At 35.7% G+C, this 26,084-nt stretch overlaps 2 protein-coding genes and 1 pseudogene across 9 annotated transcripts; 1 reads left to right on the top strand and 2 right to left on the bottom strand.

Moving 5' to 3' along the window:
- Positions 1 to 5,084: 5,084 nt before the first annotated feature.
- LOC113335005 lies at positions 5,085 to 10,480 on the bottom strand. 8 transcript variants are annotated; one of them, XR_003353122.1, is made up of 16 exons: positions 10,087 to 10,480; positions 9,848 to 9,982; positions 9,546 to 9,628; positions 9,189 to 9,406; positions 8,801 to 9,077; positions 8,498 to 8,633; positions 8,239 to 8,388; positions 7,992 to 8,121; positions 7,584 to 7,895; positions 7,222 to 7,366; positions 7,100 to 7,110; positions 6,851 to 6,918; positions 6,443 to 6,517; positions 5,431 to 5,508; positions 5,222 to 5,341; positions 5,085 to 5,126 (listed from the first exon to the last, which is right to left on the bottom strand). XR_003353122.1 is itself a non-coding variant. In XM_026581232.1 (6 exons), the coding sequence occupies exons 2-6, from the start codon at positions 6,856 to 6,858 to the stop codon at positions 5,105 to 5,107; spliced, it is 303 nt and encodes a 100-aa protein (XP_026437017.1). In that variant the 5' UTR covers positions 6,859 to 7,110; positions 7,222 to 7,499; the 3' UTR covers positions 5,085 to 5,104. The 8 variants fall into 8 exon arrangements, 1 of the variants encoding a protein (XP_026437017.1); XR_003353105.1 differs by having other exon boundaries at positions 6,851 to 7,110; positions 9,189 to 9,242; positions 9,347 to 9,406; XR_003353116.1 differs by having other exon boundaries at positions 5,222 to 5,352; positions 6,851 to 7,110.
- Positions 10,481 to 14,387: 3,907 nt separating this feature from the next.
- On the top strand, positions 14,388 to 17,267 carry LOC113357581 (annotated as a pseudogene).
- A 258-nt stretch (positions 17,268 to 17,525) lies between these two features.
- LOC113311674 (magnesium-transporting ATPase, P-type 1-like) lies at positions 17,526 to 21,585 on the bottom strand. The gene is made up of 8 exons (XM_026560480.1): positions 21,163 to 21,585; positions 20,953 to 21,069; positions 20,654 to 20,880; positions 20,331 to 20,542; positions 20,079 to 20,181; positions 19,628 to 19,998; positions 18,847 to 19,351; positions 17,526 to 18,751 (listed from the first exon to the last, which is right to left on the bottom strand). The coding sequence occupies exons 1-8, from the start codon at positions 21,332 to 21,334 to the stop codon at positions 17,618 to 17,620; spliced, it is 2,841 nt and encodes a 946-aa protein (XP_026416265.1). The 5' UTR covers positions 21,335 to 21,585; the 3' UTR covers positions 17,526 to 17,617.
- Positions 21,586 to 26,084: the final 4,499 nt, after the last annotated feature.

Here is a 26,084-nt window from a genome sequence, read left to right as displayed (position 1 = left end):
TACAGATGAAGTTATGTTCCGGAGGATGAAATTGACGATGGTGATTGATCAATCAGGGTTACAGTAGAATTGCTTTGGTGAACCAGCAACTGAGAAGATGTCACCGCTTGGGTGAGCTTTAATTGTTTAACTTTGTATATTTGAGTTGAATTGCTAAGATTTGTTGAGTTCATATATTTGTGTTTGAACTGAGGTTGAGGTGATCAAACAATGAAACTGTGGCTGCAGTTAGAAGTGGTTTTAATAACCAAAAGATGGTTGAAGTTCTATTTAGATGATGATTTAGGAAATAGAACTGAGATGGTATTGCAGATGGAGTTAGCTAGCTTATGTCAGATGGTTGAAGTTCTATTAAGAGCTTATCATAGAGCTGAGAAGATACACACGGTGGTGCATGGAGTATGAAATCCGTCTGAGGTTATATTCTTGGTTGGTTACTGTTGTTGTGGTTTTGATTGAGTGGTAAGACATGAAATAGTTATGAAGATTGGAATGGTAGTATGGCTGAGGTTGCATGGGATATGAGTAATCTGAAGAAGGGTAATTGAATCTGCCTGTGGTATTGTCTTGTTGTACAACTGTTGAAGTTATGTAGTGCAAGTTGTGGTTGTAATGGGTCTAAGTTGGGTTATATGGAAGTACATAAAGCTTGGGTTACAACTGAGTTGAGGTTGGTTATGAGTTAGACCTACTAGGGGTTGTAGTTAAATTTAGTGGTGATTGCAGAGTTGCAGTTAATGTCTGATGTGAAAGCTTGGAACTGCAATTGCAGGTAACCAGTGTTTGTAATTGTATTTGAGTTTTGAAGTTTGTTTGTGAATTATTATTGAATGATTAAGAAGAGAATGTAGTTTAAAAATAGAGTTGGAATTGAAACTATGGCAGGAAGATTGGTTGCTCAGTTTGAGCTTAGTTTAGTTGAGTCTTGTGATGCACTACTATGGTGCAGTTTAGCTTTGGCCTCGAGTGTTCCTCCCAGTCAGATACATGACTGACTTACCTTAGCTGACTTAGTCCATCTGACTGAGTCGAATCGGGTTTGACCCACTGAGTCACTAGTCTTGACTTGTTGACCGTCTACCCTGGACTTGACCTTGACTGGACGTGGACTGTTGGTTGTCCCATTTGACCGTCAGTGACTGTTAGCTTGACCCAGTTGGTTCAGGCCTTTGTGGTGTACCGAACTGGTGGGCCGTGCCGGATCAGACCCATTGGCTTGGGCTTAGGGCCAGCAGTCTTAATTAGTGTTTGGACTACTTGTGGTCTGAATTAGCCTTTGGTTTCTTCTACAAAGTTGTAGATCTTCTTAAGACTTAGCTATGGACTATAGAATCAATCTAATTGAATTAGTAAGCTCTTATTTATGCAAGAGATGGATAATGAAGATGTGTAGAACCACAAATGGGCTTAGAACCGTTAGATAGTTTGTATGATTCTTGTTTGAGCCATTTTGGCTAGATTCTTAGACTTCTTGTATGATTAACAGTTAGTCTCTATTTACAATGATTGATTCAAAGGATAAACCAGTGGACCGTGGATCTCGAGGTAGGCGTGGCTTGTCATCAGAAGAGGTGAGAATTTATGTTTAACTCTTTTGTAGTTATTATTGTTTTCTTTTGCAAAAGTTTATGTTTAACAAATTCATGCATTATCTAATTGTGTATTCCTTGCATTGTTCTATTTAAATTCTGAAAGTATATAGAATACGCTCCTTCATTTTGGTGTGTAAGGAATTGGTCGACACCAACATTGATGTGTAAGGAATTGACCGACATTAATGTATAATATTGGATTTGTAAGGAAGTGATCGACATCCAATATATTTCATTGTCAATGTTTACAATTAGATGTGTAAGGAATTGGTCGACATCCAATAATTCATTGTTTTGTCGAAGGAGTTAGTTCCATATACCATTTCGTTTATTTCTGTGTTTTGGTTGTCTTTTAGTGTTTTGGGAAACACATGAATTGTTTTCCAAATCATTCCAATGATTACTTGAAAGTTAGATGTTATTCCTACGGGGCACCCCTTTTAGGGATGATGTGCTCACTCATTCCCATTTTCAGTTTCAAAGACAGATCAGAATTGCGCAGCGAAAGCTTCGAGGAGTTGATTACGTTATTTAGATTGCTTGCTCTATGTTTATTTTGTGTTTATATTTTAATTGTAAATCAACTCACTATTGTTATATATGACATGAGAGGAGTTCTTATATGTATTTCAGAGCGGGGATAGATTTTGGGTTAAGTTTTGTAGCAAATTTTTTAAGTGAATGTCTAAGTATATGATTTAGATTCTTAGTGCATGTTTATTTAGTTAACCTCTTGGATTAGTCAGCTGCTAGCTTAGGGGGCGCTACAAGTTGGTCTTAGTGCTCACTATTAGATCTTATATGGGAAAAGATTTAAACAGCCAGTGCCAGTTAGTGAACTAGATTAGTTTAGAACTGGGTTGGGTTGTGAGATAAATCTTAATCACTAAAAACTATCAATAATTAAAATATTTATTTGATTGATTGATTTGTTTGTTTGATTGTTTGTATATATAATGAAGTAAAAATTATAGGGTACACCAATAATTTTAGCTGATAAATATTAGAGAGTAGTCAGTCTAAAAAGTATAAAGACGTGCACAATACGATATCAGAAAACAGTAAGATTATTATTATTGATAAATCTTGAATGTCACATAGAAACTTATTTAATACCTTGACTTGTACGTAGGGTTAACAAATTATAATTACATAAATGTTATTAATATTTTCGGGACTTAATAAAATTTGTAAGAGTAGTTAGAATAATAGTTCAACCATCAATGTTAATAATAATAATATTATAGTAATTATACATGACAATAATAGTAATAGTAATTTTAATAGAGGTTAGCATTAATCAATTTATATTAAACTTAATTTAACAAGAATTTCGATAAGGATATATGACGAAAAAATAATGATTATGATTAAATAGCTATGGAAATCATTAACGCTTATGTACGGTTAAAATTTGAAAAATTAAACTAATGACAAATTAGAAATACATATTTTTTTAAACTAAATAGTTAATATAATATTTATTAGGCGTTAGACGTAAGAAGGTGAGGATATAATGTATAAATAAAAATACTCAGCTTGTTAGTAATTTTGTTTCGAAATTATTTTTAGTCTAATAGATGATCCAGTAAATCTTTAAAATGAAACAAATATACATGAAGTAGTTATAATAGTATTCAGATGTTTAGTGTAATGGTAGAATTAAAAGAAAATAAATTCTATATTAATAGGATACTTTACATTAATAGCAAAATCTAAAGACTATTAAGATATACTATAATTTTATGCAGACACAAATTTAAATCATGTTAAATTACCAGCTTCAATATTTAACAAGGTATAGTGTACAGATTCAATCTGAATAAACAAAATCTATTATATCAATCTTCACGTGAATGTAGAATTATATTTAAAATATTAAGGATTAACATACCAACTGGACTGTTAACTTAAGAATAATGAGAATAATAATACAATTGATAATAGTATTAATATGAGTAATTAAGATGGTCGTAAATTCATAATAGATAATATTTGGAGAGTAATTATTCTTAATAAATTAATAATTAGCTAATCCAGAACTGGGGAATAGTGAAGGTTGTGTTCTCTCTGTTCGTAGGAAGGCATTGTTGGGCTTGGACAACCTTGACAGGGAAACTGCATTCAGAGGTGACCGATCATAGACGTTTAGTATGATTTAGATCTTTTAGAAAACCGATGATTATAAGTTCACTTAGGAACATTCATAAGAATCTCCCTTGTAATTAGAGACGTGTTTTCAAAAATAGAAATCAGTGTAAGGAACTTAGAGACTAAGATTTATAGTTTCCATTATATAAATTAGTGTAAGAAATTTGGACTTCCCTATTTGGTAGAACTTAAATCAGCATAGTTGAGCTTAGATACACAAATTTTAGTTGTAGAAAGCCATATAGGTTTGTGTTTTGTTTTTATGTTGTCTGCGCTTAGACAAGAGATGTGATTGTTCTATAAGGTGGGGAGTTTTGAAGACCAGAAGAACGGTTGATTTTTGAGGACGAAAATGAATAAGGAGGGGAGAATGTAAAGACCCTCAAGCTCGTCAACGTTATTAGACTAGTCAAGAGACGTCTTAGCTGCTAATTACTCGATTAGTGTAACTCGAATGTTAATTTATAGAAATTAATCTCACAGCGATTTAAATACAAAACTAGTACCGCTGGATAGATCTCGAAAGGTATAGGAGCCCAATTAGTTGCTCGGCTACCTGTCACCGATCTATCTGATGATGTGTAATGACTCTTTTTAATTAATAAATTTTTCATAATAAAAAAAAGGAAGATAAAATAATAAATTAATCTCTAGACTTCCCGTATAACTTCAAGAGTTGCTCAATTAAAAGTTTTCCTGAAATCCCCAAAGTTCACATTTGATCACGTACCTCCCTGATTGAGGACAAATAATTTATATATTGAGATAATATCTCAAATTACTCTAAATAGAAAAAAAAAAACACACTTTATCAAACTAATTTTATAAATTCATTATAGTTTCCCGAGTTAGGAGGGTTGATCGAGTTAGACATATGTGTATCCATGTTTTTCTAAGTTAGCTCGTATAAATAACATCCGTGTCTAGTTTACCTAAAATTATTGCGAAAATTAGGCTAAGGCCCGACCCATGGATAACCCATAATATGAGGTCCTATTTAAAAGAAGTTCAAATCTAGGCCCCGAGTTATTAAAAGACATTCATGCCCTTTTATTGTCAAGCCCCCAAATTAAATAAAATTTAAATCTAGGCCCAAAATTATTAAAGTATAGTGTGAATGTGTAAACCGAAGTTACACATGCATATGACATGTGTATCCAGAAATTACACATCCATATGGCATGTGTAATGCAAAGTTACACATCAAGAAAAATAGACAATTTTAATATTCATTTACAACAAGTTTTTAGCATGTGTAACTAGAATTTACACACGCATCTGTCTAGTGTAATTGAGAGTTACATATGCGTCTATATAATGTAATTGAGAGTTACACATGCACCTGACTTGTTTATTCAGCATCAACTCCAGTTCCAGCGAGACCTAAAATATAACAAGCAATTAGTTTTTATAATATTAAATGAAAAACAAAGTATATTCAGTTTCACATACATCTAAGTAATGAAACTAGCAGTTACCTATGAAACTGACTAGTGTAACTAGGAGTTACACATCCATGTTGGAATTCAGCACCAGAATCAATAAAGGAAAGAACATAAGCATGATTACCAAGTGTATATTGTTCAAACCACTGATTTCTGCAGTAAAGCTACGAGTTAAAGGTTCAACATTTCCGGGAAAACGATGAATAAGAAACAATATATAGACTGAGGAATGCTGGACTAACCTTGTAGTAGTATCAAGCGCAATTTTCATTAAGTTCTCTTGCTTTAGTTGAGTTTCATTGTTCATGATGAGCTCTGACCTGGTAACATAACGCAAAGTATGGGTTAGCAACAAAAGAACTAGCCATTTTTGTATCTAGTTATCGAGAATTAAAGAACCTGGACTAAGGGTTGGTTGTCATGAAGACCGGTTTTACTTGATACTTGAATAAGTAATATTTTGGGGCTCAACCACTTTATGATCCAGTCCAATGCCAGTGGGATGACTGTTTGAGCTTGTTAGGATTCTAAGGGGCACACATTAGGGTTCATGACGTAGTTATAAAAGCCATTACCAGAAAGAAAGAGTTTCTCTTTATCTCACAGAAGAAAAACGAGATAAATATACTTTCAGATTTTACACATTCAAATAGCATGTGTAATTTGCAGTTAGACATCCAACTAGATTGTGTAACTGGCATACATAATTTTTGGTTGCAAGGTTTATTCATTTTGGCATGTGTAATTAGAAGTTACTCATGCATATGTATAGTGTAATTCAGAGTTACACATGCATCCTACTTGTGTAATTAGGAAGTTACACAAGCATATAACATGTGTAACTAGAAGTTACACAAGCATATAACATGTGTAACTAGAAGTTACATATTAGGGTTCAGGACGTAGTTATAAAAACGAGATAAATATATTTTCAGATTTTACACATTCAAATAGCATATGTGTAATTGGCAGCTACACATCCAAATAGCTTGTGTAACTAGCATACATAATTTTTGGTTGCAAGGTTTATTCATTTTGGCATGTGTAATTATAAGTTACTCATGCATATGTCTAGTGTAATTCAGAGTTACACATGCATCCTACTTGTGTAATTAGGAGTTACACAAGCATATAACATGTGTAACATCTTGTTACACATATAAATAACATGACTGTGCGCTGAAGAGCGTCAATTGGCCGGAGTAACATGACTGTGCGTTGAAGCACGAATTAGAATTTAACTAGAAATAATACCTCATGCTCCTGTGCATTTCCATGCCCATGCCCATGAGAGTGATTTTCATGACCCTCCCAAGGATGACTCCAACCCTGTGGAACAAGAAGATGTTGAAGGTTAGTCTATGGGTGAAGACTGAAAGCATCAGAAGGTAGAAAAAGTGTTAAATGCTCATATGCTTGCCAAAACTACTGGGTTATCCTTCCTATCACTATACATAATCCAAAACCTACGAAAACATAAGCACGTCATTTAGTGAATGATTACAGTCGCCTATGAGACAAATGAAACAAAACATGTACATGAAAGATAATAGTCATGCCAATATACTTATATATTTTTAAGCATTGGTACCTTGAAGACATGATATTGTTAAGAATAAAAAATGTGAAAATCAATGGCAGTTCAACTTTTGGATGCCTTACCACTCCATATTTCACGAGAACATCGCGTAAAGGCTCGTATGCTCCTGTTGTCTTTAAGTCGTTCTAATCTGCACAATCCACGACTAGATCCAATTCAATAACTACATGCCTAGCTTAAAACAAATCCAATGGACAGTACGTAACTAGAAAATGCATATCATGAACTTCTATATGATATAATCATTGAGAGCATTTTGTAACAAGAAATTTTAGCTCTGTGTAAATGGTATCTTGTCAGTGTGCCCATACCACATTCAGACCTGCATAGAGATCAATTGATCCAGAAATTACTTCCATATAAATACATATTGAGATACATACTAGAAAAGATTAAGACTAAGCGATTTACCAATAGTTAGAAAGGTTCTTACACATTTTTTCAGCCAATCCAATTTTTTTATGAAGGCCCAAACTAACACATGGCTTTTGTCATTCTTTGTGCATGAGATCGAGAGTCAATCTGGTTTGGTTTTCAGCTGATGAATCCATTTTTAACCAACTTCCTAATGTGTTTCCCTGCATAAAATAACAAAAAACCAGTAGATCAGCATACGAGTTTCAATAAGATATGCATATCCTATCAAATTAGCATGTGTAACTATAAGTTACACATCTAATTAGCATGTGTAACTAGTAGATACACATTCATTTAGCTTGTGTAACTTATCTAATTAGCATGTGTAACTACTAGTTACACATCCATAGTCTGTCAACGCTAGTTAGGGAATCATACACATTTTGGAAAGGGCTGTATGTCTAAGAAATCTGTATCTAAACTATCTTCAAAGGATGAAAAGAAACTTTCTTCCTTGTCGAAGGATAGGTTTGTTTGTAAATTCTCTAATTGGACTCTTAGATCCTTTACATCTTCGTCATCAACATTAATTTCTTCGTCCGAATCATTATCCATATGGGGTAGGATCAGCGAGCGATTGATATTTAACCTCAGCTGATTTAAGATTTCACGGGCACTTTTTCCTCTGTAATACTCAGAATTCTTTCCCATTAAGTTGTACCCAACTGACTTTTCTCTAATAAGTTCTTCCTACAGCAAGCAAGAAGGTACCGCTAGTTAGATTAGAATAGAGAACGGAAATACAGTAAACTGGATATGCAAGTCATGGAAGTTAACAATATCTACTTTCAATAGACGAATCTGATCACTGAGACCATTAACATCATCCTCCGAAATCTCATTTATTTGTGGCCCATTTTGAATGGATTTTGCATGCTGACCAAACCTTAGCGTGCTCAAAGTTTCACCTTTACATCTGCATTGAAGAGGAAAAATCAACCACAGATTTAAGCAAAAAACACTAGAATTATATCACTTCCAATTAAACAAGAAAATTATTTCAAGCCTCTGGAGTAGTTAAACTTTCATTTACCTGTCATGAGGAGAAACAGTGCAGCGGACTGAGAGTTTTGCATTTCCCCCAAATGATTCCTGAAGTAAATGTGTTAAACATGAACTTATATACGGGACATCACTAGGGTTTCCAAGCTGGGGACTTTCAGCAAGAGTGTTAACCAAGCGCCTGCAAGCACAATAATAAAAGGCTTACTATGAGAGTCATGGTCATATAACCAAGTGAATGGTGAGCTGATCCGAATTTATGATAACACTACAAAAGTGATGAATCATACCCGAGCTGTGCCAGAGATTTTCTCACATTCCTGACCTCCTTTATGAATGCATCCTCAAGTTTATTTCTGTCTGATCTAGGTCAACCAGACTAATTTTGCTGGTTTTCGAACTACTAATGTATTTTGACGAGGTTACCTGCTTTGGGGTAACAAAGCATATTAGTAGAAGTAGATAAGAAATCAATGGGATACTAAATAAATCGTGTAAATTTGCTGAAGAGATAAAAAAAGCACATTACTAAAAGTAGATAACAAAGCACATTCGTGTTTACAGTTTATTTAGGCAAGAAGGTAAGGCCTCACCTTGCACCACGATTCAACGACACAAGTGAAAACCACATGAGAGCGAGAGATCTTTGAGTCTATACTAGTTGCACCAACCTTTCAATTTGAAATCCCCCGCAAACATGATTCCGAGATGAACAAACCGATAGAAAAATGAAGGGAAAACAGCATTAAAAATACCCAATGCATGAATATTTCCTACCTTAATTAAAATTTGTGTTACATCATTATAACTAATTACAGATTCTTCAGTTAGATTTTCAACATAAAATCCATTTTTCGCACCATCTCTTATCTGAAAATATAAGAAGAAACAAAATTAGAATTGCCATGAAAAGGAAAAAGAGAGCCAAGACTTTCTAAAGGAAATCTTAAAGAGAGTGACTAATTGGCCGAACATATCCACCTTAAAATTTCGCTGCGCGGGATCAAGTAAATCACCTATCTGCTCATTATATATCTTTAACAACAACAAAATGTAAATAACTTATACACCACATAGTAATATGTAAAAAGCTAAACTATTACTTCATTATGACAGAAAATAAGCAGTCAAAAGCTTACTTCCAGAAATGAACATTGATACTGATAATTGACCTACTTCTCTCCATAGTTTTCTTGTTCCTAATAATATAAGAAACACATAAGTATACCTAAACAAACCAAATCAAAATTAGACATACCAAATCAAAATTCAAACCCTAAACAAAATCTATGAATCCAATGGAGAAAGTAAAGATAATAAATCCCAACTTTCGAATACCTGTCCATAGGATAATATTGTAGTGTTATAACTAGCCAAGGAATCCTTTACTACCGGAACCCCACCAATTGGAAGATGTCTTCCTGAGATATACAAATCATCCGAAATCACGTTATGTTTCCCCTAATTTATCAATAATGTATTTTTACAGAAAATAAAATCCATAATTCCTAGATGAAGGAAATTAAGAAACCAGGGAAAAATCACATAAACCACGGAATTAAATGCAAGCACATATGCAAATCAAGCAAATTAAAGAAAATGTGGCTGATAGCTAAGTTTCTCTCAAAATTAGGGAATACCTTTGTAGAAGTTGAATCAACAACAGAATCGAAATTAAACAAGAGATCTGCAACAGAAATTGAAGTAGGGCTAACTTTACGAACAGTCGGAAGATCTCTCTCGCGCCAGCTGACATGTCTGATTCTTGCAATAATCTATCATAACAAAGGGAAAAAAATCAGAATCGAAACAACCCAACATTTGAGTGAAAACAAGCCAAAATGAAAAAATAAAATATAAATTTGAACAATTATTTTACCTTAACTGATGGATCAGGAGGAAGAGTAGCTGATTTATCAACATGTTGATCTAAAACTAAGACGTCTCTCTGAAAACTAACTGATTTCAGTGGATATTTTTTTGTAGACGGAGAAGAAATGTAATTATTATCTAACTGAACAATTTGATTTAACGTAGGAGTGTTTTCAGTATCAATCGATTTGATTGATTTCATCTTCAGTGACATATTTGCCGAAGAAGATCTAGGTAGTAATTTACGGAACGATTGTGTTAAAATTCCTCCTGGTAGTTTGTTTTCAGAGATCTCTAACAATGGTGCCATGATTTTCTCGATGGAGCGAGAATCGATTTCTTGCTCTCTGCAATCGTTTTCTTTGGTCTGATGAAAGAACCCCAATTTTCTTCAGAGCAGAGACGAGAGAGAGAAGTGAGAGAAAGTGAAAATGAAAATGAATTTGGAAATGAAACCTATAACCTATTTCATTAGGCACTAGAACTTCACCCGTGCCGTAACGGCACGGTCTTCATAATAAGTAAAACAATAATATGTCAGTTTTAACCGTTGTAATTTTTTTGTTGGATATATATAGTGACAATATTTTTTGATGTTTTTTTTTTTGAGAATTGTTAGGTTGACCGTAGTAGATGTCTCAAAGAAACCATCGAGTGAAATATATAGTGGGACCAACTGAAAACCTTAACTATCCAAATTGTAGATTATTTTCCTATCATCCTTGAATTCTTCTAAGGTTGTTTTTAGAGAAAATTGCGGTCAGCCTGCACAATTATTTCTTCTGTATTATAACCAACTTATTTTCACATTAAAAAAATCAACCACAACTTCCATAATAGTTTACTTGTGTCCTAACGACATAGAATAAGAATTGTCCACCACCTAATTGCCACACTGACCACCTGCACTTCCACCACCACTACCTCATCACCATCGTCACCAGCTTCCATGGACCACCACCCGCAGATACCACCCGACTAATATGATAGTAACGAACTTATTATTTATTTAATAAAAATATCTATTAAGATCATAAAACATTAAAAAAAATTAATAATGAAACTATATTTATTTAGTGATGAATATTTAATGTTGCGAATGTTAAAGTGGGAGATTTTCTTTTCCCTAGGTTAGGAACTTAGGTTTCTCATTCAAAAATAGGTTGGAGCCCATCTTGTTGCCAGGCTTCCATCCAATTTTTTGTAATATGTTCCACTCTCCATCGTACTCTTTCCCACTAAAGGAAAATCTGATTAAAAATTATAAGCCATTTATAATGAAAAATTAATAAAATATTAAGTGAAAGTTAATTTATAAAAATAATTATAAGATATTTATGATGTAAAAAGATATTTATAATGTAAGATTAATAAAAGTTTATTTATGAAGATAATCATAAGATGTTTATAATATAGGATTAATAAAATAAAATATTTATTATGAGAAATTACAGATATACAATTATGATGTCAACCACCACAACTGTTGATTTAGATTTACCCTAAAAAAATCTTGGCCGTTTTTATCTTTCCATAATGGGAAGGGTGTTGTATAAATTACGTATAATCATGTTAGATTATTTATTAACTTCTAGTCAAATTATTCTATACTTTGAAACATAAGCCCGGAGAATAGAGGCTTTTGTATACATGTAAGATTAATTTGCAAATATCAATCTATTGTCAAATTGTAATGTGTAATTTGAATAACCTTATAAGTTTCTCTCTAAGTTTATCTATCAAGATGAAATCAAAATTCTATTTCCTCTAATGTCTAAACCTAGACAGAAAAGTTGTGAATAAATGAAACCCCGACGACATGTGATAGCCAAATTTTCATAACCTGACCAATCACAAAATACAGGCACCCCTAAATTTCAACTATGAGGTTATTGTAATCAATAAGATTATCTTTGAAAATGTATGCTTCAGCTAAATATACAATACAACAAATGATATTCAAGAACATGATAAAAATTCCAAAAAATCATACATGAAAGGATTTTCTCATATGTTGTTATCTCAGAGTAGTTTAAGGTCACCGATGTACGTTTTGAGACGAAGATTGAGAGACAATTGAAACAATATTGAGCGGAACTATTCTCTTAGATTTTAGTTTTTTCCTCTCCGCAATCTGTCTCCCTTCCCAACTTTATTTCTAATTTTCGTTTGCTCTAAAGTAAGGAATTAGAGTTTTTAGACCCACTCATCATACCGAATGTGAGCGACAAACCAATTGGTAAATTTTATGGGAAGGCAGGTTTGTTATTTTCAGTTGATCAAAGTTTTCCATTTTGATTTTGAATTTTGAGATGGGAATAAAAGAATATGTAATGAATTTTTCTCAAATAAACGTGTATTCATGGGATTGACAGAAACCGTGAATTTACCAATTGGAAGGAAAAATCAGGATCGGTCTTTATCTTCCTAACTTAGCGAAGCTTCATTGTATAATACAATACAAAGAAATAGGCAGAAAAGTATGCATACTTTGGGTACATCCCTTAACATAACGACACCTCCCGATGATAAGTAATTTTTTGTGTATTGATTTTACCTTGTGCCCGATTGTTTGTAGAAATTATATAACATGACATTTTTTGGTTTATTTTATTTTTGTGATCTTTCACGTATTTTAACCGAGATTATTTTATTAATAAGCCCATCAACCACAACTTCTAATTTATAATGTCATTTTGTAGCGATACAAAATTTATGTAGTCTATTACTACTCACCAACCGCCGCCACCACTACAAAACCATTTAATACCATTTATTTCTCTACCACAACCGCCGCGTCCTCGCGTTGGCCGTTTGTCGTATCTCTAGTTTTAAATCACACACATCATGAGTAAAGTTTTGATTGAACAAACTTAGGTTGTTAATTAATTTATTCAATTATATTTTTTATTGTTATATACTCTGTTGTATTGCAATCAATTTTATTTTAACCCGTTTTTGAATCAAGGTAAAATCAAAATTCTATTCCTACTAAGTCTAAACAAATATGAACGAAAAATTGGTTCTTGAGAAAATCTCACATTTCTAGACCAAAAAGTTTTGAATCGATTGAAACCCCGACAACCTGTGATAGCCAAATTTTCATAACCTGGCTAATCACAAATTTTTGTAGCCAAATTTCATATTTTCACAAAATATGATATCTGTTTTTATCAATCGTGTTGACTAACTACATCTTTCACGATACAATGTTGCATGTGTTGTAAATATACAGAACTAATAATGTTCACGACTATTCACCAACATCACCACCATAAAACCACCCTTCGACATTATTTTTTCCACCATCACTGATATTATCGCACCACCACCACCGCTTCTACCAGCCACTATTTCTTCCACTACTAACCACTAATTTCTCTATATATATAATTTTGTCAAAATTATTTATTAATGTAAAAATACATATTTATTAGATTAATTAAGAGGACATTAAATGATGAAAATTTAATAAATTATTCATTATGAGAGATTAATGAGACACTAATTAATAAAACACTCATAATGATTAATTTTAATTATTGCAAACCACGACCATGGATTTAGCTTTTCCAATAACGAATCCTGACCGCTCTTTATCTTGCCTAAGTTGTCCAAACCATGCTTTATAAGGGAGATATATAGTAAAGGGCATTCTTGGTATTACGAATTTCCCCCATACCCTAAATTTTATTACCAAGCCCTGAAATCTAAAGTTCTGAGCCTAGAAATATTAAAAAGTGAAAGTATAGAGTTGATAGGGAGAATCCATTTAGTGGGGGTTCTATATATTGAACCTGTATAATAGAGTTGATAGGGAAGGATCCATTTAAAGAGGCTTCTATATATTAAACCCATATAATAGGGGTTCTAGTATTTTTCACAATTTTAAAACACATTATCCATGCCTATTCATTTTTCAGGCCAACCCTATTTTTTAGTCACTAATCAAAAATCCTTTATATGACGGGTCGAGCACTGCAGTGCACAATGGTCCATTGGTGCACTTGCACTACTTCGGCTTCATCTTGTTATAGATTCGAGAACCAAGAAGCTTTTGGGACCTGCACTGGGAGTCTGGGACATGTACAGAATGTCATGAACCAGTGCGGCAACGACACATCGTGAGGGAAAACCTTTGGAGGCACACGTGACAGCCACTTCAACCGGGTGGGAATAAAAAATTTAAACTAAATGGTTTTCATATGGTACACTCTCTAGTCCTCTTCATCTTCACTCGGATTATTATAATACAGAATTTTGCTAAAACCAGCTGCAGTGATTTTTCACCACACGAATTAGGGGCAGATGGTGAGAGTTGATGCTGATGATAATGATCATCAAGTGAATGTATCTGATACTGATTCTTCTTCTTCTTCATTGAGATTCGAACTTGATCAACTTAAGACGAAGTTATCTCTTTCGAGTCATTTTGGATCCTGGGTTGCATCCGACATTGATTCTTCTTCTTCTTCTTCTTCTTCATCTTCATTGAGAATTGAACTTGATCAACTCAAGGAAAAGATCTGTCTTTTAGGTAATTTTGGATCCCTGGTTGTACCTGACGTTGATTCTTCTTCTTCTTCAAAATTAAAAACCGAACTTGATAAACTCAAGACAAAGATCTCCCTTTTAGGTAATTTTGCATCCTGGGTGGTATCTAAATTTGGTCATTTTTCTTTTTGGGCTTTCAATTGTTGATGAGATTTTTTGTTTGCTGAATCTGATTCTTCGATTACAGGTTCGGGAGTGGATAAATTGAATGGTGAAAAAGTAAAAGGTGTGAATTTGGGTAATGGGTTGGTTATTGAAGGATGGATGAAACCTTCATTGTTTCAGGGAATTCCAGAAGGAGATATGCTTGTAAGTATTCTTCATTTATGGGGGGGGGGGGGGGGATTCTGTGAGAAGTTTTACTTCAATTCTTGTAATTTTGGTGGTTAATAGTTAGTTCTCCATTGGAATGTATAATGCAGGATGGAGCAAAGGTTAGGTTCAAATCTCTGAGCTCGAATAAGTATATATGTGCAGAGGAGGGAGGGGTTTCCGACGTTGTTACCGTAGACAGGGAGAAACCTAGTGCCTAGGAAACCTTCAGAGTAAGACAGACTCAAAGAAAATAGAACACAAATTTTATTTTTCTGAAATGTGTTGGAGATTGTTCATGTAGCTAATCTTTGTTGCAGTTATGGAGAGTATCTCAATCGGAATTTCAATTTCGTACTTATAATGGGCAATTCCTATCATGTGGTGGAGAAGGGGCCATTGTCTCCACAATATCGAATTACCAGTCTTTGACGGAAACGTTTTCTATTGTGAGGAGTAGCAATGATAGAGTTCATATTAAACTATCTAGTGGTACGTATTTGCAGGTATGATACTCTGATCAGCCATTTAAATTTCTCAGTTGACGTTCGGGCTGTTGTAATTGGTATATGCTGCTTTTGACTTTTTTTAGGTGTCTCCTGTAAATGAGCTCAGAGCAGACTATATAGGGAACCCAGGATGGGATGATAATGCAGCCACGTTTGAAATGACTTTTGATGGTGAAAATATGCGTGGGGAGTACCAGCTTGCCAATGGGTATGGATATGAAAAGGCGAAACAAGTACTTAATGTAAGTATCCCATTCCACATAACTCTTGAAGTCCCGTATGCATAGTAGTTAATCAATGTTAACGACATCTACTTGCGTAATGGAAAGCTATGACATTAGTACTGATGTTAATGACCTTGGCGTGATAGAATTTGCGATTGGTTCGAGCCTCAGGGTGAAATATAAATAGCTTTATTACTTTTTACTTGAACTGTAGGAACATAGAAGCAGCTACATTACACAAGCAGACTTTCAGTTTCTTAGCAAAAATGGTATAAACACCGTGAGGATTCCTGTTGGGTGGTGGATTGCCCAAGGTCTCAACCCACCGGTTCCTTACATTGGGGGAAGTTTGACAGCTCTTGATAATGCATTCAAATGGGCACAGTGGGTCTTGCTTCCAAACTTTCATGTTATCATGTTTCCTGGTTTTTCTAACATTGGTGATGCATAATTTCCTTCGCAACTTTTCTTGCAGGGAGTATAACATTAAATGACTAATAGACCTTCATGCAGTTAATGGTTCCCAAAATGGGTGGGATCACAGTGCTAGTCGAGATGGTTTCGTGGGCTGGCCAACATCTAAAGAACACATCCAGCAAAGCCTTGATGCGATAGAATTCCTAGCTTCCAAGTAAAATACGTTTATCTTTAGATATAACCACGCTTAACGATAATTGTCATTGCTCCCCAATTTTTGCCCATTAGGTTTCAATAATTGCATATACGGCTTTCCCTGGACTCTCTGGAATCAGGTTGAATTTCGTGTTTCCATTTGCTCCTAACGAGCATGTCATACTTCATTTGCAGATATGGAAGCAATCCTGCTCTATTGGGGATTCAACTTTTGAATGAACCAAAAGCTCCTGAAGTTCTCCTCAATACCTTACTGGATTACTACTCAAAGGGATACAATATTGTCAGGAAATATTCAGCTACAGCTTATGTTATAATGTGTCAGTTGATTGGCGCAGACCCATCAGAGCTTTATCATGCTATTGCGAACATGGGTTTATCAAACGTAGTGGTGGATGTACATTTGTACAATTTCTTTCAATCAAAATTTGATACGATGAGCCCTGCTGAGAATATTCAATTCATCAAAGAGAGCAGGAAAGCTCAAGTGGATTTCCTAAACGCTGCTAATCGAGATGGACCATTGGTTTTTATTGGTAAGACTTGTTTCCATTAAACTGTGTTTATTTGGAAGTTCTTATGTACGAACTTGTTTCCTGTGTATGTTAAAACAAGAGATATAGCTTGTTGTTCATAGAAAAATTAAGAACTGGTTACTGGATACAGGGGAGTGGGTGAATGAATGGAGCTTTAGAGGCGGTTCTCAGGAGAATTATCAAGACTTTGGTAGCGCACAGTTAGATGTTTATGGTTCAGCTTCTTTTGGATGGGCATATTGCTCACTCAAGAATGTTCATGATCATTGGGATCTCGGGTGGAACATCAAGAACAAAATCCTGCAGTTATAAGGTACGAACAATTACATTATTCTGTAGTACTACCAGTTAAATCCATGTTTCATTTGTGCAACTCGGTAGGTTTTCCTGGGAAGTATCGACTCATTTGGTGCTCGTAACTCATCCTAAGCAATTGCGGTTATTCCTATTGGCAAGTAGATATTGCTACTTGCACAATGATTGTAATTTACGGAAACTTCTTTATAAGAAAAAAAATTCATGTAGAGTCGTTGAGTATAAATAAGAATAAGTTTTGTGTCAGTTTACCGAAACCTCTATAAGAAAAAAACTCATTTGGTCCTGACTTGTGTCAGTTATAAATGAGAATAAGTTTTACATAGTAATAAGTTTGGTATGAACGAATTTGCGGACATAATATGAAGATGAAATAAACAAAAACATCACATAAATCTCAGATGCATGTATACATTCTAAAATGTTGAGCAGTGAATAATGTACATAGGTATCATTTAGAGCCATTCTTTATAAGTCCTAATGTAGACTCTCTTGACCACCTGGCTAAGAAAAAAATAACCAAGAAAAAGCACAACTAGGAAACCAAAATAGGACAATGGCAGGTCAGTCATTCCCATTACTTTTCCTATCGGAGTATACGGCAATGCAATCCCTACAGCAGATATCAAAACAGTAGAGCAGATCACTGGCCATGACGCTACTTCCTGAATGAACGGAATTTTCTCTGTTCGGATCATATGGATTATAAGGGTTTGCATGAGAAGCCCTTCAACAAACCATCCAGTATGGTAGAGCTTATCTCCGGAGGAAGGATGGTATAATTCGTAGTAGAACCAAAGGAACACAAGATACCCTAGATCAAACATGGAGCAAACTGGTCCGTTCCAGAGCATGAACATAGGTATGCTTTTTGATGACCACCGCTGAGGGAACTTTGCATAGTCTTCTTCCACCGTGTCCCAAGGAATGGCAATCTGGCCGACATTGTATAAAAAATTCTGAACAACGAGTTGCCTTGCTGTCAAGGGCTCGTATCCAAGGAGCAGAACTGCAATTAGAATTGACACAACACTGCCCACATTTGCCACCACCGATAACTTTATATACTTCATTGTGTTCCCATAAGTAATTCTTCCTCGCTCTACACCGGAGACTAAAACGTTTAAGTCTTTCTCCAGTAGTATAATGTCAGCAAGGTCTTTGGCCACAGATACACCTGAATCAACTGATATCCCAACATCTGCAGCATCCATTGCAAGAGAGTCATTTACTCCATCTCCCAAGAACCCTACGACGTGATCTCCAGCTGTCTGCAGTGACTGAACCACGCGGAATTTTTGTGTCGGGGTCAGTCGAGCTAATACCGTAGCCCTCTGAACTGTCTCATGAAAGGTTAAAGGGTCTAAGAGTTCGAGGTCTGGTCCTGTGGATGCATAAGTGGTTCTAATTCCTACCTCTTTGCAGACTCTTATAGCCAAGGAGACTGAGTCTCCAGTTAATACTTTCGCCTCTACACCCTTTTCCGCCAACCTCCTTAAGGCTTCCTTCGCTGAGCTCTTGGGAGGGTCATAGAAGGTTACGATGCCTAGGAAAACCATATTTGATTCCACACTGTTCGCTTCTCCCACCTGCAATACCATATAAGCATCACTTTATAAATGCTTAAGGCAATGAATGCGCAGAACATAAATCGTTTAAGCTTTGTAGATAATTAAGAATGTACCATTGCTAGTCTTCGTATAGCCACTCCAAGAACCCTTAGTCCATCATTGCTTAGTTCTTCTCCCATATGCAGGATCTTATGCTGATCTTCTACAGGGAGTGGTATGCTTGAACCACTATCAGCATGGTCATAGAAACTGCAAACCTGTAACACTTCTTCAAGTGCGCCTTTAGTGACCACGAGCTTATTAGTACCAAGATGAGGGTAAATTCTATCTGTTGTTTCTGAATCTGCTTCAATGATAACAGAGACTCGTCTTCTTGTAAAGTCGAAAGGAGTCTCATCTATCTTTTTCCACTTTGATTGTTCGAATCTGTATCCATTTGAATAGACATAAGCTAGAATTGCTTCATCTACCGGATTTCTTAGTTCGGTTTTGAAGTAAGAATTTAAGAATGCAAATCTCAAGACTCTCTCTTTAGGTAGGCCGCCGCTATCCAGGTGATGAACCATTATAAGTTGATCCACAGTGAGAGTACCTGTTTTGTCAATACACAGTATATCCCTGAAACACGAACAATGAGATAAATTACTCAAATTCCCGAAAACGGTTACAGTAAAGTAGCTGTAGCTAGTGAGTATATTGTATAAGGCGAGGCGCGCAAGCGCTTCTCCTCGTCTCATCTAGTGCCTAGGCGCGCCTAAGGTGCCCATAATAAAAAAAAAAAAAATTGCTGATTTTCTTTGCGGCTTGGGCGTTTTATTAGCTAGGCAGCCCCTGTACGACTGGTGCGCCTAGCTCTCCTTTCGCAATATAGAGTATATGTAATGGAGGACTTACATGGCTCCCATATTCTGTATGGCTGTTAAGCTTTTGACTATGCATCTATCCCTAGCCATTGCCAGGGCTCCTTTTGCAAGATTAATGTTCACTATTAGTGGAAGCATCTGTGGAGTAAGAGCAACTGCGACTGAAACCCCGAAGAGAATAGCTCTGCTCAAGTTTCTGGACACATAATAATCCGTGAGGATGATTATCGGGACTACAAGTAGCATAACAGCAATGAGCGCATAAGAAATATTTCGAACGCTTTTCTCAAATGTGTCAGGTGGTTTATTCTTCCCAATGGTTGAGAACATGGTACTCATGTAAGTCTGTGCTCCAGTTGAAACAACTAATGCAGTTCCACTACCGGATACAACACTAGTACCCTGAAATATGTTTCATCGTCACCGTCAGGTACACAATACACACGATTGGAGTAATAGAAAGGAACCATGAATTTGCCTACCATGAAACAAATATTTCTTAAGTCTAGCAAAGGAGTTGTTCGATCTTCTCGACTGTTTGCTGTTTTCTTTGTTGTCCCTGACTCCCCTGTTAATGAGGACTGGCTGTTCAAGAAATAAGATAGTAGTTACGGGTCGGTAACTTTTTCATTTTTGAAGTAAAAAAAAAAAACAACCTGAACCCTGAATCCTGAACTGGTTGGTAAGTTTGACTGAAAGAAGATTAGGCCATGGCAGAAAAGAATTCATCCTACCTTACAATTAGATCTTTTGAAGTTATTAACCTAACATCACCAGGGAACAAATCTCCTGGACCAAAAATGACAATATCACCTGGCACAACATCTCTCTGATCAATTTGAACTGTTAATTCAGTTTGAACCACGCTGCCTGCACATCTCTGCACTTTAACAGGGCATTTCAAGAGTTCTACTAACTTCATCGCTGCTTTCGAACTGTTGTATTCCTGACAGAAACAATTTTAGTGTATCAGTTAGCCGTTTTCTTCATATTCAGTTGGTTATAAAGCATTATCATAAGCTTCTAGGACGAACAAGAGTTTAGATAGCTAGTTTACCTGGTAGAATCGAAGAGCTACACTGACAAAAACTAATACGAACATAATGATACCATTTGGGTAATCTTCCGAAGTGAACGAGAGAATTGCCAAAACAATCAAAATGATATTGAAAGGATGAAAGAATGCATTCCATAGAAGTTGCATCCAACTTGGGAAAGAATGCGAAAGAGGAACATTTGGACCGGTTTCCGCTAGCCTTCTCTCAGCTTCCTTAAAACTTAAGCCTAGAATACATTAAGACATGTTCAAACTATGTATCGTAAAATTCAAACTAATTAAGAAATGAATGATCGAACCTCTTTCCGTTGATCGGACGTATTCAAATACCAAATCCGGACCAGATTGTGCTAAGGCATATAACCAAGAACAAACTTTGCCTTCCTCTTCAGTTTGTTTCCCACCATCAATCTTCTCTGCAACAGAAATCAACAATCACAAGAAAATCAAGTTCCAAACACAACTGAGTAAATAAATTTTACGGAAAACAACAAGGATACATAACTTACTAGGAGAGTACAGCCTCTTAATAAAAAAGCCGAAAATCGAATCAATGAATCTTCTTTTGAGGGTGAAAGAACCATGTTTTTTAACTAGAGTTTCATTCATACGGTTCAAAGGTGAAGGGTGTTTGTGGCTATTTAAGCCAAAACAGGAAGCGGGGAATTTGGTAGTGTCCATGAAAGACAGTTGAAGAGAGGGTTCTGATCAAGAAGTGATGAAATTGAGAAACATTGATATGTGAATGAAACAGGGGATTGTTACAGGGTTATGTTGTGCTAGACTATAGAGTGGTTGGTGTGAAACGTTGAAGTGTAAGAATTTTTTCTCTCCCAGCCATTCAGAGTTGTTAAAAATTCTCAACTACCAACCTTCATAGACGGTTAGGTACATGCCATACAACATAGGGGGCTCATTGACAAACTATTTCCTCACTGAACCAAAAATTAATATACTCCTAAAATATGTCTCACTGCATCGAATTTACAGTTGTTACCAAATTTGGACCAGTTGCCCAAATTTTGCGCGGTGACCGGAGAAGGAAAATCTCTCTCGTACTTATAACATGCTGTAGGACCGATAACTTGATTATCAGTTGGGGGTTGGTTCCGTACAGAAGAACGGAGGTTGGGTTCGTAAAGATGTCTTCTTCTTCAACAAAGCAGAGAAAAGGAGGAGGCAGAAAAAGAATACATCAACAGCATCAGCGTCATCATCTATTATAGGTAGTAATGTTGATATCTTAACACTGATTCTTACCCGATTACCATTAAAATCTCTACTTGTACTCAAATCCGTATCAAAACAATGGTGTTCTAGAATCACCTGTAGTTGTAAGATTTCTTACAACTACACCCCACTCAATCTGGTTATTTCTCTATGTGATCGTCATGGACAATTATTTTATTGATTGAAGATTCAGATCGCTTACAAAATAGATGGAAATCTTACAACAACTCTTCTTGAAACCTAAACTCACTTTCTCTCTCTTTCAATCTCTCTTACCAAACTTGTCCTAGAATCCTCACAGAAACAAGGACTCTCTCCTTTATATAGGATTTTACATAGTGGATGACAGGTAAGAATCCCTTTATTTTCGGGATCGTTATGCGACATATTCGCTCATATACAATCGCTCATCTTCGCATAACTTACTTCTTCGCATAATTCTTCACACTTTACCCGTGACTTTGCTGACATCATATGATGTGTCATCTCAATTTGCTGTGTGCGATTCTCGTCGCGTATGTTGTATTCTTCACTTCGCGTAGTTATTAATATGTGCGATATTTAACTCCTACATCACCGATCCTCAGTTTGTTCATTAGAAGTTTATTCAAAATCCCAGAGTTTCAATCCCAGAACTTTTCTGGGGCAATGATTCGTTCCCTCGGGAAAAACCAACATATGATTACATCTCTCTTGATGGAAATGCCAATAGTAGTTTTGCCCCTTTTAAAATCCTCACTTCTACAGGGGATATATATGGTACAAAGATTGTGCAATCTTGCAATGGCTTACTCTTATGTACAAGTTGCTCAAAGGACGCTTTTGAGTTTACATGTTCTCCTGGAGGTTGTCTGGATTTTATACATGTTCTCCTGGTGCTGAAAGTATACCAAGAAAGAAATCTGGCATCTTTTGGAATGGTTCATTGTACTGGTGCCACCAAGAAGGGCATGTGGTGTTTTTTGATATTGACCAAGAATTAGTAGGGGTAAGTCCAATGGCAAGTCTTGTTAAAAAATAGGGATGATGTTTCAAAGGCTTTCGACATTGCTGAGTATGGGGGCCAATGGGCCATTTCTATCTTTTGGAGACAAATTGTGTGTGTTTATAGAAACCTGTTTTGAGGCATACTCATTCATTACACCATCTAGGGTGGGTTTATAAGGGGTGTCTAAAGGTAGTTCAATTACCTATATATCCTTAAACAATTTAAATTACTAGAACGCCCTTATCCTCAAAAACCTAAAATCAAAAATCAAAATAAACTTTAAACTTAAAAATCTTGGACTCCAATTCAATCAAGAAATTGATCAAGTAAAGCAAACACGAATCAAAGTGAGCGATATTGAAGTGCGAAATCCAAACCTCAATTGCTCTTAGATGTATTTTAAAATGTATGTGTAACAAACCCATCTTGTTTTTGATTGATTTTATTTTGTTTGATCGATAGAATATGATTTCAAAGATGAAATTAGGGTTTTCAGAAGATCAGTTCGGCTGATCTTGGAGTATCAATTTTGAGCCGAACCTAGTGTATCATTTAGAGAAACACTATGTTCGGCTCACGCGACTTTGCTAAATTTTGTTCGAATCAGCCGAACCTAAATTTGTTAGTTTCAGAGTGAAGTTCGGCTGACAACTTTTCAGCCGAACCGTTCATCTGATCAGTAGATCCGGGTTTTAAAAATTCATTTTTTTGAAAGATTCAACTTATAAAAAGAAATTAAACCTCGTATAGAAGTCTACCTCTGATTTGAATCACCCATTTTGGTCACTTCTAATCACTAAAATCTCAAAATTTAAAACCCAAGTTTTTTTCACTTCTTCTTCCTCCTCTCAAAAATCCCAACTCTCTCACATAAATTTGATTTATCTACTAATTCACCACTAATAATTTTATTTTTAATCAATCCTTAAAATTCCTAGCTAATCAAATCTAATCATAATCATTAACACTAATTATGTAAGGGTAGTTATGCCATTATCAAAAAGGATGGATAAGGGGTGATGTTGTTTTTTATTTAGTGACCCTATTTTAACATTATATAGTATGCCTCAAAAAAATTCAGTATGCCTCAAAACAGGTTTCTTTTTATAATCGTTTCAGGATCTTCGAGATGGATGCTGCGGATTTTAGTTGGATTGTGAGAGGCCAGGTTGATGTGAATTTAAATCCATATGGTAGGTCTTCCTCTGGTTCTACATTTTTTCCTTATTTTAATAGCATCCTATTCATTATTGAGAGTGGAGAGGGAAAAGTTGTGATGCTAACAAGGGATGGTGTGGTTGTCTATTATGATCTAAAAGATATGAGCTCTGAGAAAATTTATGACATATCAGTTCGTCAGAGATTTTCTTGTGGTACTATCAATTTTTATCAATACATCGAGTCCCTAGCTCGTGTTTAATCCGGAATCTCTCAATCAATCTCGTGTTTAAACACAGCCAAGACCAACAGAACAGTCACTGCCAGAATGAAGATCGAAACCCAATCATCGCGAAACATTTTCAAATTATTGGTGGATTTTTCTTCACAATACTCGATCATTTCTTCAAATAATAGACTAGACATGCAATTCAGACGGTTAGGTGCAGTGCCATACAAAATAGGGGGCTCATTGCCGTGACCCAAAACCGTGACCATTAATCCGTCTCATGGCCTTGTGTTATACCCCACCATTCAAATTTTACATCGTGACAACCCAAAATTTGTGAATGACCTAAGTCGGCATTCTGACCCAAAATTTACGGTTGTTACCAAATTTTGACTAGTTGCCAAAATTTTGAGCTTTTACCCAAATTCTACACGGTAACCGGAAAATCTCTCTCCTATTTTATTTTTTTTGAAAAGGGGGTTAATATTGATAACTTGATGCCGAGGAGGCATAAAAATACAGAAGGAAAAGAAGGAAAAAGAGAAAAGTTTACAAGACTAAACAAGCAAGCGCCATCTCAGAAAAGCCAAAGACAAGAATTACACACTATTAACATCCCAATCACTTCGGATAAAGCTTTTCCTCCCAACGAGCCACCAGGTCGTCAAAGTATAATCCACCAAACGCCTTAGTTGGAAGTCCCCATTGATATAAGAGAGACTTAACCGCAATAATTGTGTCGGCTTCATTTTGGTTTTTATTATGGAAGGATCGCCTATTCCTCTCCATCCATACTGCCCACCAAATAGCATGTGGAAGACAATTCCAGATAAAGTTGTGCATATCATTAGGCAACTTTCTTGACCAATCATCAAGGCACATCCGAGTTGTGAAAGGCATTAGTCTACTTATTCCTGTGTATCTCAGAAAGTAGCTTCACACCTCATAGACAAAAGGAAAATGAAGTAAAATGTGGTTGTTGGTTTCCTCCTCCGTGAGACACAATTTGCATCTCGTATCAGCTGTTGGTGGTACCACTGCTCGTCTCACCAGAACATCCATAGTAGGTAACACATTCCATAGCGTAGCCCAAATGAAAAAGGAAACCTTTGTAGGGATTATATCATTCCAGAAGATATGAGGTTTTACGAAGTCGTTTCCTTCTTCATGGATCTCCTCATCTTGAACCTTGTAGCACGATTTAGCGGAGAACTCACCTGTAGCTGAGTGAAGCCAATGTCTGTGATCCGGGATGTTGGATATTATCTTTGGATTGCCAATATCATGTACCAATTGGACCACCTCTGCAATCTCCTCATCTTTCAGGTTCCTTTTGAGACCCAAATTACAAGACGAGTTTGTTGCTGCCCCATGAATAACCTCATTTACAGTTACATTCTTAGATGTACATACTTTCCAAATTCTTGGATATTTATCACGTAATGGAATATTTGTGCACCAACTTTCTTTCCAAAACCTAGTATTTTCTCCATTGTTTAAAGTGATACGAGAATTCTCGGTTATAAGAGAGAGAAGTCATAATACCTTTCCATAAGCTTGTGCCATGCGAAGTGCGAACATGATCTGGATACCAAGTTTCTTCATTTCCTCCATACTTTTGACGAATTAATTTCTTCCGCATATGTTTTTTTTCCGAGCCATATCTCCATATCCATTTCGCTAAGAAAGCCCGGTTGGTAAGATTTATTTTGCGTATCCCCAATCCCCCTTTCACTTTCGGTCTACTAGTCTTCTTCCATCACACCCAATGAAAAGTTTTGTTCTCCTTCGTATCACCCCTTAAAAAGTCTCTACACAATTTCTCT

The sequence above is a fragment of the Papaver somniferum genome, chromosome 1, assembly GCF_003573695.1.
Source record: "Papaver somniferum cultivar HN1 chromosome 1, ASM357369v1, whole genome shotgun sequence".
In the NCBI taxonomy this organism is placed as follows: Eukaryota; Viridiplantae; Streptophyta; class Magnoliopsida; order Ranunculales; family Papaveraceae; genus Papaver; species Papaver somniferum.
Note: the sequence above shows the minus strand (reverse complement) of the source record. Positions and strands in the feature narration are given on the sequence as shown.

What these genes read in the sequence shown, in the direction of transcription:
- LOC113335005 (XM_026581232.1), bottom strand. An exon ending in GCGCTTGATACTACTACAAG is followed by an intron (nt 5,342 to 5,430) that starts GTTAGTCCAGCA and finishes GCTTTACTGCAG; the next exon opens with AAATCAGTGGTTTGAACAAT. An exon ending in TACACTAGTCAGTTTCATAG is followed by an intron (nt 5,127 to 5,221) that starts GTAACTGCTAGT and finishes GTTATATTTTAG; the next exon opens with GTCTCGCTGGAACTGGAGTT.
- LOC113311674 (XM_026560480.1), bottom strand. Translation starts at nt 21,334, where the DNA reads ATGGACACTACCAAATTCCCCGCTTCCTGTTTTGGCTTAAATAGCCAC. An exon ending in TAAGAGGCTGTACTCTCCTA is followed by an intron (nt 21,070 to 21,162) that starts GTAAGTTATGTA and finishes TTTCTGTTGCAG; the next exon opens with AGAAGATTGATGGTGGGAAA. An exon ending in TAAGAAATATTTGTTTCATG is followed by an intron (nt 19,999 to 20,078) that starts GTAGGCAAATTC and finishes AACATATTTCAG; the next exon opens with GGTACTAGTGTTGTATCCGG.